The following is an 18,714-nucleotide window of genomic DNA, read 5'->3' on the forward strand; positions in this document are numbered from 1 at the left end:
TGACTGTGTCGACATCGGACGAGGAGCTTGTGACGTATTTCGACGACCATTTTAGTTCCGCTCGTATCTTGAAGCAAGGACGCCATCTTGTGGTGATAAGACAAAGCGTCAACTCTACTGTCGAAACTGTTTTACGCAATTATACACGCACGCGTAAACGTATATCGTCTTGTAAGTGGATGTATTTGTTTTACTGAAATTAAAGCGACGCTTTATTGAAATTAAAACGACGCACGAAACGACAAATATGAAAGAAAACTATTGACTCAAAGAGGCCAATTTGGCCCAAATACAAGCACACGTCCACGAGAAAAACTCAGGTATCAATATCACAACGTTATCATTAAACACAGCGGAAAAACGAAAGAATAACATCAAACTCTTACCTTGTCTAACAACAACTATGTTTTGGCCACCTGTGGCGCATTCATTTTCTTAATTAATCAAGGCTTCCTGTTGTGTGACGAAATCCGGGACGCACAAAAAAGACGTTGGCACACGTCGTGCTGCTATATTGAAGTCATACGTACTTAATTAGTTCATCTTGTCTTCCCGTATGTTCAATAATTTATTTATTTTTTCTTCTTTTAAGACAATGAGTTTTTTTTAATTAATAAAACTTCATTGTCTCACTTAAAAGACTTAACAGAAGGGGAAAACAATTATTGAGCGTACTAAAGTCACGTGACCGAAGGTGCTGCGACCGTCGCTCGTTGACTTTATAATCATATCACCATATTAAAAAAATATATATATATATATTTTTAAATGTTAATTTTAGTAAAACAATCACTTTGGTTATAAATATTATCCACCCAAGAAATGAAGACCACCACATGCAACATTGGAAGAAGTGAACCATTTATTCTTTGCTCTGTTCTACAAAACTTTATTACAACATAAAGCTGACGAACAAAACTGCGTCTCCAAAAACGTGCGCAGGATTGTTTTGAAAAAGCGGGTATGTTACTTTACACTTTATATGGGCAGACAGAAAATATGAGCATGTTGTGTATGTAATACTGATGTATTAGCACCATTCTGCAATGTGTATAAAAAAAGGAACCAAAGAGTTTGACACATGTGTAACATTAATCGGTAAAAGCACATTTTTCACCTTGTCAAGGGAGAACAGCAGAATGTAGTGTGTACTGGAAGAAGTGCGTGAGCGGGGGGCTGCTTTTAAAACTTGATGTCCCAGTAAAGTGGCGTCTCTGTGGTGGTTTCAAAACCTTCTTGAAAGGCAGCCAAGTTGCCATCCGTCGACGACGTCATTTCGGCATCAGGGTTTAGACCTCCATACTCTGAAAGGAGATGTTATGTTACACCTTTTTTTTTTCAGCCTCAGCTATCAAAAAGTTTCTTTTTGGTCTCACCCGGGATGCACTGAATTTGAGGCCTCTCCCAGCTGCCCCCAGACTGACAGCGGATCAGTGGATTGAGTCTCTGTTGGAACCCCCGAGAACAGTGGTAACGCACCACAGCGTCTGTCTCGTAGCGATGCCGAGGCTTCCCGAAGGTGGAGGCGTTCCGGACCTTCGGCGGTGGGCCGCATGATGCTATTGGAATGGGGTAAAAAAATAAAAATAAACTGATGCAATCTTACAAACCTAGTGCTGAATACTCACATGTTCCTTTCTTGCAGGTGTAGGCCAGGTGGTAGTTGCAGGGCACGTCGCTCCAGCGGCCGTCGTCATGCCACACCATCACCACGCAGTCCTCGCCCGATAGGAAGTAGCTGTCCGGCTGGCCTCGGTACCAGTTCTCGTACAACTGCGCAGGCATAGCAGAAAAGACATGTTTAAAATTCAATGTAGATTGCTCACTATTCATCAATCCTTTCATTTCCACAGCATTATTGAACTGGAGGCTATCCCAGAAATACAAATACAACGCCGAACATTGGATGAAAACAGTAACAGCCACGACTCACCAACGGGTTGCCATCGGACCACCTAAAATCATTCTCAATGGTCTTATCATTCAAGCCGGTCCACTGGTACTCTTTGTAGTTGCCTGGTGATGACAAAACAACATGATACGGATAATGACTACTTGAGAACGCCGGATGTAAACAATGCAATGGATGGTCATACTGTTGATGTAGGCCTGCTCCTCAGGGGTCATTATGGAGGCCAGGTGGGCACCCTGCATGCGGCAATGCTGTTCCGCCACCTCCCAGCTCAGACGCTGGCCGAAGTGTCGATAGCAGAAGCCGTGGAACTTGTCCCAGCCTGGCTCACAGCTCTCCAGGTCTGCAAAATAAAAATAAAAAGAAAAAAGAAAAAAGGAGTGGACATGGACTGGTAAATGCCTGATCAAGTGTGCCGAACTTTAGTGAGCTCACCCTGGTCACACAGATCTCCCCCGTAGGTGGGTAAGCAAAGACACTGAACCCGTCCCTCTCGTTCCATACAGGTGCCCCCATTGAGGCATGGTTCATGAAAGCAAGCATCTGGAACACAGGGCGTCAATTCACATCAAACTGCATTGGCATACGCATTACTTGCCATTTTGGATCAACTCCCGGGATCCACTTTATGGTCCCACCTTTGACAGTTGGTCATCTTTTACCCTTTGAATATAAATGTTTTTTTTTGTTGTTTTTTTTGTTGGTTGACTCATGAACAAATAAGGACACCAAATCATGTCGCTACTTAGCCAAAAATAAAAAAACCCAAAAAACACCTCCATTTGGTTTATGCGCACAGCAATGAAGACCAACATAGAAACACTCCTCATGGAAAAATCATGAAACGGGAAAGCCTATTACAAAAGCATTCCTTCATTCATTTTCTATACAATCAGAATATTGTTTTATGTGCATGAACCAACACATTTACGACAACATTGTGCTTCTAAACACACTAAAACTCACTAGGTTCCCTCTGCCCATGGTTTGGCAGCAAAACTGGGTGAAGAATTTGCATTCTGACTTTTGGTGAGAGCGACAGGGTGCACCCTGGATTGGTCGCCAGTCAATCACACTCACCCAGAAGGACAATTTAGAGTCTCGACTTAACTTAAAGGGAAATCAACCCAAACATATTTTATTCAAGAATATGTTCCCAGCAGGCGCACAAGTTGAAACACGGCATTCTGATTAATAGTGCGTTTGTGCAATATGAGTTAAGAAGCACGATCCGCCCGTTTTTTAGCCATCTCAGGGGCGGCCATTTTGTCATTTCTGTCGACTGAAAATGACATCACAACTGAGCAGGGCTCAGGTAACGAGCACCAGCGTGATTAGTCGTTACCTGAGCCCTGGGTCTTTAGGATGACTTTAAACAGAGAAGCAAGGTACGCTCTGGACTATTCACATTGCATACGCATTCATACCTATGGGCAATTTAGAGTATTTGATGAACTTAAAATGCATATTTTTGGAAAGTGGGAGAAAGCCTTCACAAGCACAGGTTGAACAAACAAACTTAGACTCTAACCCAGAAGCTCAGAACTGTTGAGCTCTCTGGTAACTGTTTTTTTTTTGTTTTTCTTTTTAAATGGCATGACTACTTTAATATGTGAGTTAACCATCAAAATACAGCAATAAAACAGATGTAACATTCAACATATTGCCCAGGATCCCCTGTTGGCCTACTTGCAGATTGTGATCTGACATTTAAACGTGAACTGACAAGACATTTCACTGTATTATATGACAATACTTCACAGAAGTCAAAGAACAAGGAAGACAACATCACATGTAACAAGACTGGACAGTTAGACAAGTGTCAGATGGAGTTGTTTCCCAGTTGAGACGAAGAAGAAGAAGAAGAAGAAAAAAAAACGAGTCTTTTGGAATGGACAACAAGGCAACAAAGACACAGACGGACAAGGCAGGTCGGAGGCGCGGAGGTTTTAGTGCGTTGTCAGGAAGAAGAAGACGGTTAGGCCAAGGAGAGTGACGTAAGTGTTACCTGCGACTTTCACTTTACCGCCTGCTGCTGCCGCCCTCTCATTGGGCAAAACCTGGTTGGTGGGAACCTGGGTGCGGTCATAATCAGGTTGGAGGGTCGTCGATCTCCAGGGCTCGGATGAGCGCCGTAAGACGTCGGGAGGGCCGGTGGTCGGCGGACTCCAGGTGCGCTTTGACCGCCACGTGGTGGCCCTGAGCGTGGACGTGACGGACGAGGATTTGGTGCTGATCTCTAAATCCTTCATCCACTCTTGGGGTCTGGCGGTGGTCGTCAGCAGAGCCCAGCGGGACGCCTCGGAATTGTACGGCAAAACGGTGATCTCCTCGTCAAATGCGGGGCCAGTGGAAGCGCTGTCGTCAAGCGCCGTCGTAGTTTCGAGAGCTTCCGACTCCATCGAGATGATTTTGGCTTCTTTTTCAAATATTCCTGTTGCCTCCTTGTCGTATGCCGGTGTTACTGTATCTTTGTCAACGTTTAGGGTGATGGTAGCCTCCTCGTCAAATCTTTGCCTTCCTTTTTCAACGCTTGGCATAGCCGTAGCCTCGTCAATTATTGGCGGAACATCAGTTGATTCTTCTGGGTTTAGCTTAGCTTTAGCCTCCAATTCAAACATCTGCGGTAATGTTGGTCCTTCTTTTGGGGTTACTGTACCTTTGGCATCGTCTTTAAATCTTGGTATAACTTTAGTTTCCTCTTTTGGGCTTAGCGTAACTTTAGGCTCCTCAAATGGCGTCAGTGCAGATCCTTCTTCGGAGTTTTGTGGCGCCTTACCCTCTTCAAATATCCATGTTACAGTAGAGCCTTCTTTTGGGATTACAGTTGCTTTGGAGACTTCTTTAAATACTGGTATATCTTTATTTTCATAGTTTGGGATTAGCGTAGCTTTAGCTTCAAATAATGGTGTAACTGTAGAGCCTTCATTTGGGGTAACGGTACCTTCGGCCTCCTCTTTAATTATTCCAACTTTAGTTTCTTTCGGGGTGACAGAGGTTGTTGCCTCCTCTTCAAATATCGCTGTGACTGTAATTCCTTTTTCTGGTTTGAGCGTAGCTTTAATCTCTTCTTCAATTGTGACTGGTGTGGTATCTCCTTCTATTGGGTGAAGTAGTTCTTTAGCCTCATATTCAAATCGTGTTGTTGTTGCTTTAGCGCCTCCGTTGGGATTTGGGGTAACTTCATCCGTTTCTTCGAGAATCGTAACTATATTTGTTTCCCTGCCGACATTTCCGTCGGGTGAAAAATTCTGCGCAGAACTTTTGGAAATAATAACTTGCTCTTCAACGCTATCTTCATCAGTCGTCTGTTTGGTAGTTGAGTTAAAAGCAATGCGCCCTTGAGTCAGCGCAGGAACTACATCGGGTTCGAGTCCACTTGCCTCCTCATAGCTCACGGTGGAGCTGTCCAAGAGTACCGCGTTACCTGATGGTTGATACAGTGCCGCCGTCGAGTGCGTAGGCATTTTGGAGGACATCTCGGGAGCTTCGGTGGTGGGCGAACTGACCCTAAAACGGGTGGACATTGTTGGAAGCAGCTGTCTTTCATCGCTGTCCATGCTGTCTTCAATTTCCAAACTGGTGCTGCCCTCCTGCGTGGAAACTAAATCCCACAAGTGTGATGGTGTCGAGAAATTAGCCGAGGCAAGACCGGGCGAATGCTTTGATCCGGGCACGGTGGTGGGATCTCGGATGGTTGTCAAAGACTCAGGAGGAGCGTGGCTGGTTGAGGCAGAAGGTGTCTGGTGCGTGCTGGACTCTGACTTGGGGATGAACCCGAAAACGGCAACTTCCTGACGACTTTCTGGAAAAAAAGAGACGCTTTCGTTAACACTAACACTAACACATCAACGGTATCGCATTGGTATACGCTGACGTTAATTGGATTCTTACCTTGAGAAGTATCGCCGGATCCACTCAGAGGGATCAAAACTGAGGAGAGAGCCGAAGGGGTTTGGGTTGTTTGAACGAACGGTGTTGCGGGCTCTCCTTTCTCAATGGGGTCCAGAGTTACACGAGGAGCTTCCAGAATCTCCTCTTCCGTCTCATCTTCATACATCTCAGTGGGCATACTGTTCAAATCCATATCCTGCAGCGATTTCATTTTCTCGAATGACTGTGTGCTCCCTTTGGGGATGTTGTCTGTCAAGTTCTGGGCATGGGTGGCGTTAGAATCGTGGAGATTCGTTGTGCTTTCTATTTCAGATAGCTGGTAAGTAAAATTCTGATGTGATTCTGTGTCGTTGTAAAAATTGGATTGGAGAGAAATGTTTCGAGGGGAAGAATACATTTCCGTGCTTTGGATAGTGTTATTTAGTCCTGCAGTATGTCCAGAGTCATATTTCTTTTCTGTAGAAGAGGATGTTCTGTCAAAAGGTCTTAGGATGTCTAAAGCATCGGTAATAGCCAAAGGAGGCTCTGGTGTGTCGGACACGAACGTCGGCCGCTCTTCAACCGCATTTCCATTATTGGGAGGGCCCGAGAAAATGGGGATGGTTTCTAGAACACTCTGAACCTCCCGTTCGATTTGTTCCGAACTTTGCCCGAGTGGCAATTCTTTGTCTTCGTCCATTAAGATGACAACATCTTGTTCAAGGGTGCTAGGCTCGGGCGTGCTTGTGACGTCCATGGTAGAGTCGGTCGGTGTAGTTCCGTTACCTGGAGATGGGACGGATAGAGAGAAAAAAAAAATCTGATTTAACACATACCAAATTAATTAACGTTGTAATCACTGTACCCTCAGACACTCCAACACAATCCATTTCGGAATGATCTTCAACCATTCATTTGTTCTAGTTTGGCTCGGTTTGCAAATGTTTGTTTTTGTACCGTCAAAAGTTTTTGGATTCTTCCAAAACTAAAATATTCCCGTTTCGAGGTTAGTCACAGTTGGCACAATACAGGTTTTAGCCCCATCTTTTGGTCCACACGCACACACCTCTGAAACAATATACGTCGTAGAGGCTGGACGGCTCGGGGAAGACCGTTTGGTTGACGAAGCGATACACAGTCTTGACACCCGCCTGTGGGCCCCCACAACGCTCTCTGGGGGTCCTGATGGGGTAGCGCACGCTGCCGTCAGAAAGCCAGCCGGGGCTGCAGTTGTCCAGACCTTCGCTCCACGCCAGGTAAAGTTGCGCCGCTGAGGCCAGCTGAGCTCCGGCAGCCCTGCAGTACGCCCGGGCCGCTTCGAAGGACAACTGCTGCGGGACGGGGTCGTGGAACACCTCCCCTATAAATTGAATGTTATAAAGGTGCGAAAATGTGCCGTTGGGTAGATATAGTTGGGGCGTACGTCATACCGTGCATTTCTTCCACGTAGCAATATACGTCAAAATGATCCTGTGGATTCATCAACCCGTAGTTTCTCACTCCTGGCTCTCCATCCATATCTCCATAGCAAGGTTCACGAGGTGTTTGGATTGGGTACCTAGGGAAGCGGTGCAAAAGTGGAAATAATCACCAAGGTTTTTTGGTCACTCACCGTTTCCGAAATGATGGTTCGAACATTGGCTTCGGCCTTCCTGGAGTTGCCATTTTCTCCCTGTGCTTGTGTGGGTCCGGGTACTTCTGCTTCCTCCCGCATTGCCAAAACATGCATGCTATGATCATTGAAAACTCTTACTGGTCAACAGCTGTAAATGCGAATGTGAATGGTTGTCTACATGTGTCCTACGACTGACTGGAAGGAGGACATAGAACATTATAGAAAAAGCAGCCAAACCTACCTGACAGTCTGGTCTTCGAGCCAACCTGCGTCACACTGCTCATAGCCGTCAAAATAAGCCGCCCGAAGTTGGCTAGGAGTCGCAATTTGGGCCCCGACGGTCTCGCAAGCCCTCGTGGCCTGATGGAAGTTAAGTGCATATCGACCCATGGCATCTCTATAGTGAAATACGACACCTAGACACAAAATTGGGCACTGTCAACCAGTGGCATCCAAGAAGGAAGCAAAAGTACTCTGGTAAAACACATTATGTATGTGTTTTTTGTTTTTTTTTCTGATCAGAGAGAATTTTTGAATGCCTTGAATGGACATTGTTGGTAATGCTTCCTTGTTGGCCTTCCTCCACATTGATTCTGTCCCCGTTTCTTTCTGTCTTATGAGACCACAAAATCTCAATCACTGTTGACTTCACCTCTCTCTAAAAGTAACAAGCCTATTCTAAAAAGCGAGGAGTTTAAAATGGATGATTTCAAGTGTAGGGATTCAAAGTCAAAAGTCATCACAAAAACACACAAGTACAGATAACCTGGAAAAAAAAAATACTTAAGGGGAAGTCAACCCAAACATATTTTTTTCAAGAATATGTTCAATGCAAGCCCACTAGGGAAACAAGGCATTCTGATAAATATTGCATTTGTGGAATAAGAGTTAATCCACTCACTTTTAGCCATTTTGTCCCGTCTGTTGACTGAAAATGACATCACAACTCAGGTAACGACCAATCACCTGTTTTCTGAAGCTGAGCCGTGATTGGTCATTACCTGAGCCCTGAGTAGTTGTGATGTCATTTTCAGTCGACAGAAATTACAAAATGGCCGCCCCCGGAGATGGCTAAAAACGGGTGGATTTTGCTGCTTAACTCATATTCCACTCACACAGAATGCCGTGTTTCAACTAGTGGGCCAACTCGGGACATATTCTTGAAAAATATGTTTGGGTTCGATTTCCTCTCTGAGTACAATCTTAAAGTACTTGTACTTGGTTACTTCCCACTCCGTTTTTTTCATTACCTTTGACCTTGAATTGGACAATGTCACTGGTGTCCTCCAGGCCTTGCTGCACCTCACAGCGATAGTGCCCCGAGTCACTGGAGCGCGTTTCCAACAGCCACAGTGACAAATCTTCGGGCGAGAAGCGGTAGTTGAGCAAATCGGCACGGCCTCTGTATGCCTCGTTGACTTTCACCCTGCCGCCCCGCGCCACCAAGATTTGCGTCTCGGTCCTGCCGGACATCAGCGTCCACTTGACCCGCGGCAGCGTGAGAGGCGACGAGGACGCAGAGCAGGGGATGATGATGGCTCGGCCCAGCGGGGCGTAAAGGACACCCGAGTGGGAAATGTTCACCCGGAGCGGCGTCTGGACATCGTCTGGAAAACCAACACGGGATGTGAGGATTGATTTTTTTTTTTTTTTTTTAAAATATTGATGCTAATGGTCAAGGATTACTCACCGTGTGCAGACGGGAACTGAGTAGGAAAGGCCAGAGAGAAATGAGAAAGTACACCGAGTAGGGCAACGATTCTGCGGAGACAACGACAGCCATCATTCAGGGTAGCAAGAGCGCATAAAGATAATAAAGACGTATTATTTCTCCTTACCAGTTTCCAACTTTCCAATTTCACACATGTCTAAACATAAAGAGCTGTTTCTTCAGGTAGCCCCCACCGATCTCAACCCAAATGGATTCAACCAGAGGCCCTTTCTATCGGCCTCTAAGCTCAACAGCGAACCAACAAACAACTAGTAGATACATATGAATAGACAATAAAGCAAAAATCAAGCAACCTAGTAACCTCGAACCAAAAAGATCGAGCAATAGAAACCTGCGGGGTTTAGACCCTTGAGAACAAACTTGAATGTTTTGGGCTCTGGAAAACCTGATTCTCAATTTGCAGGCTTACAACTAAATATGACCGATGCCTCGAACCGAAAAGGTCAACCTGAATAAGAGTTCATCCGCTCGTTTTTAGCCATCTCTGGGGGCAGCCATTTTGTCACTTCTGTCGACTGAAAATGACATCACAACTGCTCGCAACGACCGATCACGGCTCAGATTCAGAAAACAGGTCAGCCGTGATCGGTCGTCGTGATGTCGTTTTCAGTCGAGAGAAGACAAAATGGCCGCCCCCAGAGATGGCTATAAACGAGTGCATTTTGCTGCTTAATTTATATTCCACACACACAAAATTAATCAGAATGCAGTGTTTCAACTCGTGGGCCTGCTGGGAACATATTCTTGAAAAAAAATATGTTTGGCTTGACTTCAACTTGAAGGCTTTTTTGTGGACATGGAAAAACAGGTGCTCATTTTGCAGCCTTACAACCAAATTTGTACGGCTGCAATGAGGTTTCTCCTCTGGGAACTGAGAACGGTGGATAGCCGAGAACCATCCTTCCATGGAAAATGAGCGGATTGGCCGTTGAAAATTGGACCATCATTAAAAACCAAAGACTGAAATAAACATTATGCTTGGAAGATGCGTATCAAAAAAACTGCTGAAGCGCTGATTTATTGCATGGCCGCTGTACTGGCCAGCCTTCCTGCCCGGAAAAAAAGCAGTCCCGGAAGGACACTTGAAACCATCTGAGCGACTGCTACTGTGCCTTCGGAAGGTGCTGCCGTTTGGTTTAGCAACGGCTACTTGAGTAAATAATGCATTGCGGCTCAAAAGATCTGCAAAGTGAAACCGCGTCTCGACTAGCTTGGACTGCAGGAAAAGGGGAAAAAAACCCAAAAAAAAACCGTTTGGTTTCCAAGCGCAGGCTCCTCCTGACCGCAAGCCGTGCAGTATGCGTCCCCGGCCAGTGGCACCCTGCCACGACTCTGTCACCAGTCTGGCCCTGTTATTAACCCTCCCGGCAGCCGGGGGGGCCCGTATGCTTGCTGTGCCCTCGCACGACCTCCCCGGGCAAGCCGGCAATGCTCATTTATCATTGAAAGAAGAGGTGCTCACATAGCAGCCTAATTACACTTTACGATGCCTAGTCTGTACTCTGTTGTCGTAATGGACTGCCGTTTTCTACATACTGTAATGTACTGTATGCACAACCCTTATTAAGGAATCCTGGGAATGAGCCTGGGATTCCTTCAACGTAAGGAGGATGGAAGGTCGACGATATGCCATCGATGATATATCCTCGATAATACCAAGGTAGATCATTGATGGATAGATAGAAAAATGGATGCATACTCAGAAAGGCAATCAATTGATTCGTTTTCACAACTTAACGACTGAACATTTGGTTGCTTGAACCGGAAGTCAACCCAAACATATTTTTTTTCAAGAATATGTTCCCAGCAGGCCCACTACTTGAAACACGGCATTCTGATAAATATTGTATTTGTGGAATAAGTGTTAATCCACTAGTTTTTAGCCAACTCTGGGGGTGGCCATTTTGTCTTCTGTCTACTGAAAGTGACATCACAACTGCTCACAACAACCAATCACGACTGACTTGTTTTCTGAATCTGAGCCGTGATTGGTCGTTGCGAGCAGTTGTGACGTCATTTTCAGTCGACAACAGTGACAAAATGGCCGCCCCCCAGAGATGGCTAAAAACGAGTGGGTTAACACTTATTTCACAAATGCAATATTTATCAGAATGCCCGCTTTCAACTAGTGGGCTTGCATAGAACATATTCTTGAAAAAAATATGTTTGCGTTGACTTCCGCTTGAATAAATTGTTTTATTGGATTTATGAATGGGGGACTAATTATTGAGTGACCATTTGAAATATTTTACCTGTCGATTAAACATTCAAACTGCGATTGGTAAAACAATGGTGAAAGTGACGAATTAAAGTTAGTGGTAACAGTAGCCAAGTGATGTGTGCGACATCCCAATCAGATGAGCGGACAACAAGCGGCGATGAAGTTGACTTTTCAACTGCTTTGGCCCTCAAAGGCGCTCATTGAGGGCCAAATAGTTGTTCTAGTGTGTGTTTCCCGGGCCAGCTGGGTGGGCCGTGAGCGCCCGTCACTATTAGTATGCTCCGCAAGAAAAGGGAGAAAGAAAGCGGCGGCAGCTGCATACCACTGTGCTGTACAAAAAAAGAAGAAGCTGAAAAACGCCTCCGGGTGGAAATGAAAGGAGGGACACTGGCACACTTGCTTGCTTTTTTTCTTTTTTTTTTTTTCTCCTCCATTCTTTTTCTTCTTTTGAAATTACAGACAGGACTGTCTGTTACTTACGGGATCAGATTGCGGGGCCTTCATTGCATCGCTTACGCTTGGGGGCGCACACAGCTTGTCACCAAATCAAAATGCTGCGCAATATAGAGGGTCCTTTTAGGGGGAAATCAACACCCAATTTTTTTTTTCAAGAATATGTTCCCAGCAGGCCCACGAGTTGAAACACAGCATTCTGATTAATATTGCCTTTGAGCAATATGAGTTAAACAGCAAAATCCACCTGTTTTTAAGCCATCTCCGGGGGCGGCCATTTTGTCATTTCTGTCGACTGAAAATGACATCACAACTGCTCAGGGCACAGATAACGACCAATCACGGCTCAGCTTCAGAAAACAGGTCAGCCGTGATTGGTCCTTACCTGAGCCCTGAGCAGTTGTGATTTTCAGTCGACAAAAGTGACAAAATGGCCGCCCCCTGCGATGGCTAAAAATAAGGGTGGATTAACTCTTATTCCACAAACGCAATTCTACGAGAATGCCTTGTTTGAACTAGTGGGCTAGCATAGAATCTTGAAAAAAACATATTTGGGTTGATTCCCGCTTTAAAAGAGTGGAGCTGCCACATGATAAATAAATAAATCACTATGACGAAACGTGGAAGCATTTTGCACGAGGCGCTATTCCCAGAGGACGAGTGACAACTAATTGTTTTCAGTTTTGACTCGAGGCTTTCATGTCCAGGTGAACTGAGACAAACCTGAACTCTGCCGCTTTCACTTTCACTTGACTGGCTAACACCTGACCACCGGCCAGTGGGCCATCAACTGTTCTCCCTTTTCTCTACCTTTCTACCTGCCCATTAAGATGCCTAACGGGGGGAACGGGCACTGTAAATCATGAGAGGTGCACTCAAGACTGAAAAGAAGAGGCTTGCGTGACTTAATTTACATCCTGCAGGGCAACATTGCACTTGGATCCAAGACACACTTTCAAAACAAGCTCACTCAAACTTTTTCAGGTCAAATACAAACAATAACAACAACAAAAAACCATTAATTTATTAACCGTCCCGTTTGTTTCTTTGCGACCTTTTACCGACCATATTTAAGGAAGAAAGGAAAAAAGAAGGGGGAATGGGAGGGAGGAAGGAAGTAAGGGAGTTAATAACCTAGCATGGACGACTACAAGGATGGTTTGAAATAAAGAAAGGTAAGAAAAGAAAGGAAAAGGAGCTTGGAGGGGAGAATGAAAGGAAAGATGAATGGATGCAAGGGAAGAACGGAAAACAAGGATGTATGGAAGTAAGAAGGGAAAGCGCCACAAGAAGAAAAGAAATAAGAATGGGAAAGGGTGGAAAAAAGAAGGAAGAAATGACAGAAACCAAGAACGGTAAAGGAATGAATGAATGATTGGAGGTAGAATGAATGCAGGAAGGAAAGGAGGGAAGTAAAAAAAAGGGATGGAAGGAAGAAGGTAAGGATGAAAGGAAGTAAGGATGTATGAAAGACTCTACTTTTCAGGTTTCCACATTTAAACCCACATTTGGATTTGACACTAACAGTGGCCTAGAAACGTTATCCCTTTTAAAATCCTTATCCTTTTTAATCGGAGATGCCCGTGAACTTTACTAGATGACTTTTTTTTTTTTGGTGCTGATTACAAATCTGACCTCGTTTTTTTTCTTCCTCTAGCACTTCAAAAATTCATTTAGAGACACATAAAGCCATCCATGACTCAAATATGTTTTGGACCAGTGTAATAATAAATCCCCCCCCCCCCCCCCCCGATTTAATTTGGGATCTTTTAATCAATCCGACCGGCAACGTAGCAAGATGATCCAAATGAATTTTGAGGCCATCACTGGTGTCACCCGAGCCACAGCTTGAAATGCTCTGCTCCCCCCTCCCCTCCCCTCCATAGAAATGCATGGAAAGTGATGCGCTGCAAACCACAATAATAAAAAATAAAAAAAACTTCCCTAACATTTGGAACACAATGAAAAGTAACCAGCGTGCCTGCACGTTTTTAAAAATAGAACCACGAGAGAGCAACATGATGTGCAAACAATGTTTTGCCCACTTTTCCTTTCAAAGCTTGCACCATCAACAACAATCAAAAGAGCCTACCTGAGAGTTTGAAGCTGCATCGCGTCACCGGTGTCGAGTCCCCGCGTGTCTTTACTGCAGTGCGCTTTGAGGAAGAAGGGGGAAAAAAAAGTGCGTGTCGAGGGGTGGGGGATTTCGTTGCACCGTGCTGCAGGTCCTGCAAAGGGAGCTGCGACCCGCTCGACGCGCCCCAGGAGAGAAAGAGAGAGAAGCAGTTGAAAGTCAACAAACTGCCCACTTCTTCGCTTTCTTGCGCATGCTTGTCAAGCACCGAGGGAGGGGGAAGGGGGTGGGGGGGGGATATCAAAAGCATCATGCTGATGTCCTTATAGTGGCCTTTTATTTTCGTTTTTAAGCTCCAGGGGGGGAAATCTACAAACGCGATAATGCACAAAAGTGTGCACTTTTTTTTTTTTTTTGCAAGTAGACCCCTTGGAGTGAAAAAAAAAAAATCCCAAATGGCTTTCCTAGTTGAAAAGTGTTTCAAAAAAAGTTCTTGCTGGATCACGATTTTTGGTTCTGAGCATCTGCCTGTTTGCAGTACCTCATTATAGCCAGCAGAGGGCGCTTTTAACGAAAGCCCCTTCTTTCTTTCAAAGTGTGCTGGAGCGTTGAAGTGCAGACGATAAAATGAAACGGAAATGTGTGAGTTTTAAGAACACACCGCCTACATGAGTGCGCTAGTTAACGCATCTACACCGCGTCCCCACAATCGAGACGGTTCGGGCGGTGTCGGTGGGTGCTGCCAATTTGGGTAGCAACAGAGCCCTTTTTGTATCTTTTGTGTACCGAACGGCGCTTTGTGGCGCGCACCTGAGGAATCTAACACCGGCGCACCAGCGCCCTGCGGTCCGAGAGGCCAACGTCAAGGCTGACCTGGCGGAAAAGAAGAAGGAGAGCTGCCGTGCGTGCTCGTTTGCTGCCAACTCCATTTTGCCGCTGTTCAAAGTGATCTACGCTGGTTATTAAAACCACGCGAGTTGTGGTTGACGGCAGCTTCTGCGTGAGCCTTCTTCAAACGGCCGAACAGTGCAATTGTGGCTCTCCTTTCCCACTTGCCAGGGCATTTCAGTAAATAGACTGTGAAAATCCACCCCCCCCCCCCCCCCCAAAAAAACAAAAACAGCCTACCAAGGGAACACTGTGTATTCCATGCGGCAATCCCATTGCACATTCATCTAATCAAGAACGTACCGCCCGGCTTGGTTTATGAACTCAACACACTGCCAAGGTCACGCACACGCAGGAATCCACCGAAATTAGAACCAACGCAAATGACCTCTCCGAGTGGCATTCAGGCTAACATGACATTTTCCAGTGCTGTCTTCAAACAACTCTGTGATTAAAACGCTGCCCAGTTTAGATCATTAGGTCAGCGACATGACTCAAACGCAGCAATTTGCTTTCCTCAAAGCATCTTCAGATGTCGAAAATCAACTCTCTGCAAACGTTTAGCACACAAATATGCCAGGTTGGGCATTTTAATCGCAAGATGCTGCAAATGCATGTCAATGGGGGGAAAAAAAAAACAACACCTTTGTGTAATCCCAGACGGACACCAACCCTTTGAGTCATTTTTCCTCCTGTGAGAGGCAAAAAAAAAAAAAACCTCAAAAGCTACTTTCCGCTGACTGGCCAGTTTTATTCTTTTTTGGATGTGAACAAGACAGAACGGTTGGGTGGGGATTTAAGGGGGGTGGTCTTGAGCTGCCCTCAGCGCCACGTTACTGCATTGACGGGCAACGGCGACAAATCCAGACTGTGACGCATTCAATGACTTTGGCAGCTGGACACAGTCAAAAAATAACTTAATAGTCGGCCCCAAATTTTTTCATAGGAAATCATGGAAAGTGAATTCATGGTTCCAGCCTCAAACCGTCTGCATCGTGAAATCTGTATTAACTGTAAGACAATATTTTAATTGAGGTTTTAACATTCCTCACTGTCACACAAGTGTAAGGAGTTGAATAGTGCAAAGTAAAACGACTTACCAATTTGAAGACTCCCGACACATCATTCATGAACTGCACAGCAGATATTTCAAGTATAAATTTGAACATTAAACGCCAAACAAGTAAAAAAACAAGGGCTGCGTCATGAAACTACAATAAACTCAAACTACTCACCCTTTTGATACATGAGAGATGTTAACCACGGCATTTATGAACCCCAAACATTAAGTACTCAGTAAAAGGACAGTAACTTAAGTTACTTACTGTATGATAAAAGTAAGATAAAGTAAAAGTACTCACCCTTTGACGATGCCGGACAAAATTCGCAGGATTTTAATAATTAAAAAATTGTTTTAAAATCTATACAAATGATCCTTGATGTTAAAGCTGAGCATCAGTGGAAACTTTTTTTTTTCTTGCTGACACTGAAATAAGAATGAGTTTTTTTTTTTTCAAGGTGCATGCAGGGAAGAAAGGGTGCGCCAACTGGAAGCTGAAGGGGGTATGCGCTGTAAAATGTCAGTTTTTACTGCATGTGTTTTTTTTTTATGAAATAATAGGCAATGATTAGCATAGCAAGGGTGCTGTAATTGGCTCTTAAAGGACAGCAAGCTGCTTTAAAAGGAAGCTTAATGATTTATAACTATAAGACCCCTATATGTACATAATAAACATAATAAAAAAGGTGCAGCATTCCCTGCAGCGATTCATACTTGCGGCCATGTGAGGAACGTCAAGTCCATTCTTTTCTGTCACTTTCTCTCACGGCGAAAATTCCTGACTCGTTACTTTTCTAAATTATACGTCTGCCTTTGGTTTTTAAAAGCAGCGTTAAGTGGAAGTTTTACCGCGCAGTAAACAAGAAAAGAAATGCACCAAAAATAAATCAGCGTAGTCCCAAACTACTGTATTTTTGTCAAATAAATGTAAACATTAAAGTCAGGCTGCTCTATTTGGACAAAGGCATACATAGAGTATTAATTGTGACATTTATTCATGATGTAACAACAACATACAGTCCATTTTCAACAAACCATCCTGCGGTGTGTTCAGGGGAAACGTGGGCATCTAGGCTCAGTACCAGTAGGAGCGCCGGTTCCTCCTGTCCTCTTGGATGCCCATCTTCTCCATTACTTCCTCCTCCAGGGTATTCAGGGAGGGCGTGTAGGTCTTCTCCAACGTGTCCTCTGGGCTGGTGTCTTTGGGACCGTCTAAAACCAACAACAAATTTGAGAAAATGGCAATCTATTACAATTTTATTTTATAAATCTCCTCACCTTTCCACTGCTCAGGCACAATGCCATCTCGCCGCTCCACCACAGGCTTGGGGATGATGCGACCGGTCCGGAGCGACACTCGCACCCGCTCGCCCTCCTCAGTGAACCTCCACTCCACCTCGGTCGGCTTCCTGTCAGCGGGGTCGACGAGGCCGACGTCCCGAAGCAGGATGGGAGCTTCACTAGCGATGTAGGTCCCGCGGTAATCCTCACTTTTCCCGATGTATCTGTAATGCTTCATTGCAAAATGACAATTCATTAAAAAAGATGAATGATTCTTAGAGGTGCAACGATTAATCAACAACTAAGCGATTATCAAATTGATTGATTTTGTTCAAATGCTTGGAATTCCAGCTTTTCAACAGTAAATATCAGATTTCTGTAATACTCCATGAAAATAAAAAAACAAACAAAAACAAAACACTTTTGCTTGTTCTTTGGAAAACAATGACCAAACATTTTTGCCCATTTTCTGATTGATAATGATTCTGGTACGGCTCAAAGCAATAACTGAATCATAACTATGTTAGCACGATTTCTATACTGTCAATTTGAAATAATGACCTCGAAATTAAAACGTTTTTTGGATCTTATTTATTGACAATATAACAAATAAATGCAGGCTTACTGTGTTGAGACCCTCCAGTATGACCCAGTTTCTGCGTCTGAAGACCTGGGTGACTTTCCCCTGTTTGCCTTTGTCCTTCCCAGACAGAATCTCCACCTGAAGAACATAACAGTCAAAATATTTCATGACAAAATATATAATGAGCCTTTAGTTTCACGAGACGCTGCAATCCTACAGTGAATAATGAGTTATGAATGTTATACCTCCCCCTAGTGGCCGAGGCGCGCACACGCAGCTATTAAAGTCAGTGCCTGATAGAAATTAGTTACTCAGTACTTAATAGTAGTTCATTACTAAATACGTTTACTCAAATCATTATCTGGGGGACTATTTTGTACATTTACTTGAGTCATATTATCCAACTGTTACAGTACTCTTAAAACTACGTAACGTTGAGTAGTTCGTGCTCACCGTGTCCCCTCGGAGCACAGACCAGTCCTCGTTGGCGATGGGCTCCACGAACACCTTGTTCCGCATCTTGCCCGGCGGATTACGCCGCTTGGCAGCCACTGTCCAAGGCCTGTTGGTGCCGTAGCGGTAGTTCTTGGGCACCACCACCCGGGCGGCCATGGACAGCACCGCTGTCAGTCTCATGATGCCGACCGGCCGCTATCGGGAGGAACTGAACAATGGAGGGAAGCTATTGGTAGTTAGCCGAGAAGCTAAGGGGAGAAACGCTAGGCTAACGTGAGCGTGTGGTTGAATTGCAAATTAACTGCCATCACCCGTGTGCCACAGTAGCCTTTTGCATTCGTACGGGCAAAATTACAGTAAATAAAATTAATCTAAACAAGTGTACGTGAGTCTCACCTTCTTCACAATGTCACGCAACGTGAAGAGTACCAAACGGCAGCAGCGCCACCTATAGGACTGGAAGATCAACTATCCGCATGCGCAGTATCCAAACTGCTTCAAGCAACCATTTGAGCACTACCACACATGAATCAGACTGTAGTAAAACAATGTATAGATCTTAAAGG

The 18,714-nt window shown here is 44.7% G+C and overlaps 2 protein-coding genes across 2 annotated transcripts; both read right to left on the bottom strand.

Moving 5' to 3' along the window:
- Positions 1-844: 844 nt before the first annotated feature.
- LOC147132049 (brevican core protein-like) lies at positions 845-14,146 on the bottom strand. The gene is made up of 14 exons (XM_086014962.1): positions 13,899-14,146; positions 9,091-9,161; positions 8,651-9,007; positions 7,642-7,816; positions 7,216-7,343; positions 6,852-7,145; positions 5,807-6,571; positions 3,921-5,717; positions 2,348-2,455; positions 2,097-2,255; positions 1,934-2,016; positions 1,629-1,773; positions 1,377-1,559; positions 845-1,304 (listed from the first exon to the last, which is right to left on the bottom strand). The coding sequence occupies exons 1-14, from the start codon at positions 13,916-13,918 to the stop codon at positions 1,183-1,185; spliced, it is 4,407 nt and encodes a 1,468-aa protein (XP_085871088.1). The 5' UTR covers positions 13,919-14,146; the 3' UTR covers positions 845-1,182.
- Positions 14,147-16,799: 2,653 nt separating this feature from the next.
- mrpl24 (mitochondrial ribosomal protein L24) lies at positions 16,800-18,618 on the bottom strand. The gene is made up of 5 exons (XM_086014630.1): positions 18,545-18,618; positions 18,146-18,356; positions 17,735-17,830; positions 17,107-17,341; positions 16,800-17,040 (listed from the first exon to the last, which is right to left on the bottom strand). The coding sequence occupies exons 2-5, from the start codon at positions 18,326-18,328 to the stop codon at positions 16,904-16,906; spliced, it is 651 nt and encodes a 216-aa protein (XP_085870756.1). The 5' UTR covers positions 18,329-18,356; positions 18,545-18,618; the 3' UTR covers positions 16,800-16,903.
- Between the last annotated feature and the right edge of the window lie 96 nt (positions 18,619-18,714).

The sequence above is a fragment of the Filicampus tigris genome, chromosome 18, assembly GCF_054856515.1.
Source record: "Filicampus tigris isolate MCC_2025a chromosome 18, RoL_Ftig_1.0, whole genome shotgun sequence".
Classification (NCBI taxonomy): Eukaryota; Metazoa; Chordata; class Actinopteri; order Syngnathiformes; family Syngnathidae; genus Filicampus; species Filicampus tigris.

What these genes read in the sequence shown, in the direction of transcription:
- LOC147132049 (XM_086014962.1), bottom strand. Translation starts at nt 13,918, where the DNA reads ATGCAGCTTCAAACTCTCAG. An exon ending in GGTCCGATGGCAACCCGTTG is followed by an intron (nt 1,774 to 1,933) that starts GTGAGTCGTGGC and finishes ATGCCTGCGCAG; the next exon opens with TTGTACGAGAACTGGTACCG. An exon ending in CACCTGCAAGAAAGGAACAT is followed by an intron (nt 1,560 to 1,628) that starts GTGAGTATTCAG and finishes CCATTCCAATAG; the next exon opens with CATCATGCGGCCCACCGCCG.
- mrpl24 (XM_086014630.1), bottom strand. Translation starts at nt 18,328, where the DNA reads ATGAGACTGACAGCGGTGCTGTCCATGGCCGCCCGGGTGGTGGTGCCC. An exon ending in CTGTGCTCCGAGGGGACACG is followed by an intron (nt 17,831 to 18,145) that starts GTGAGCACGAAC and finishes TATGTTCTTCAG; the next exon opens with GTGGAGATTCTGTCTGGGAA. An exon ending in TACTGGAGGGTCTCAACACA is followed by an intron (nt 17,342 to 17,734) that starts GTAAGCCTGCAT and finishes TTTGCAATGAAG; the next exon opens with CATTACAGATACATCGGGAA.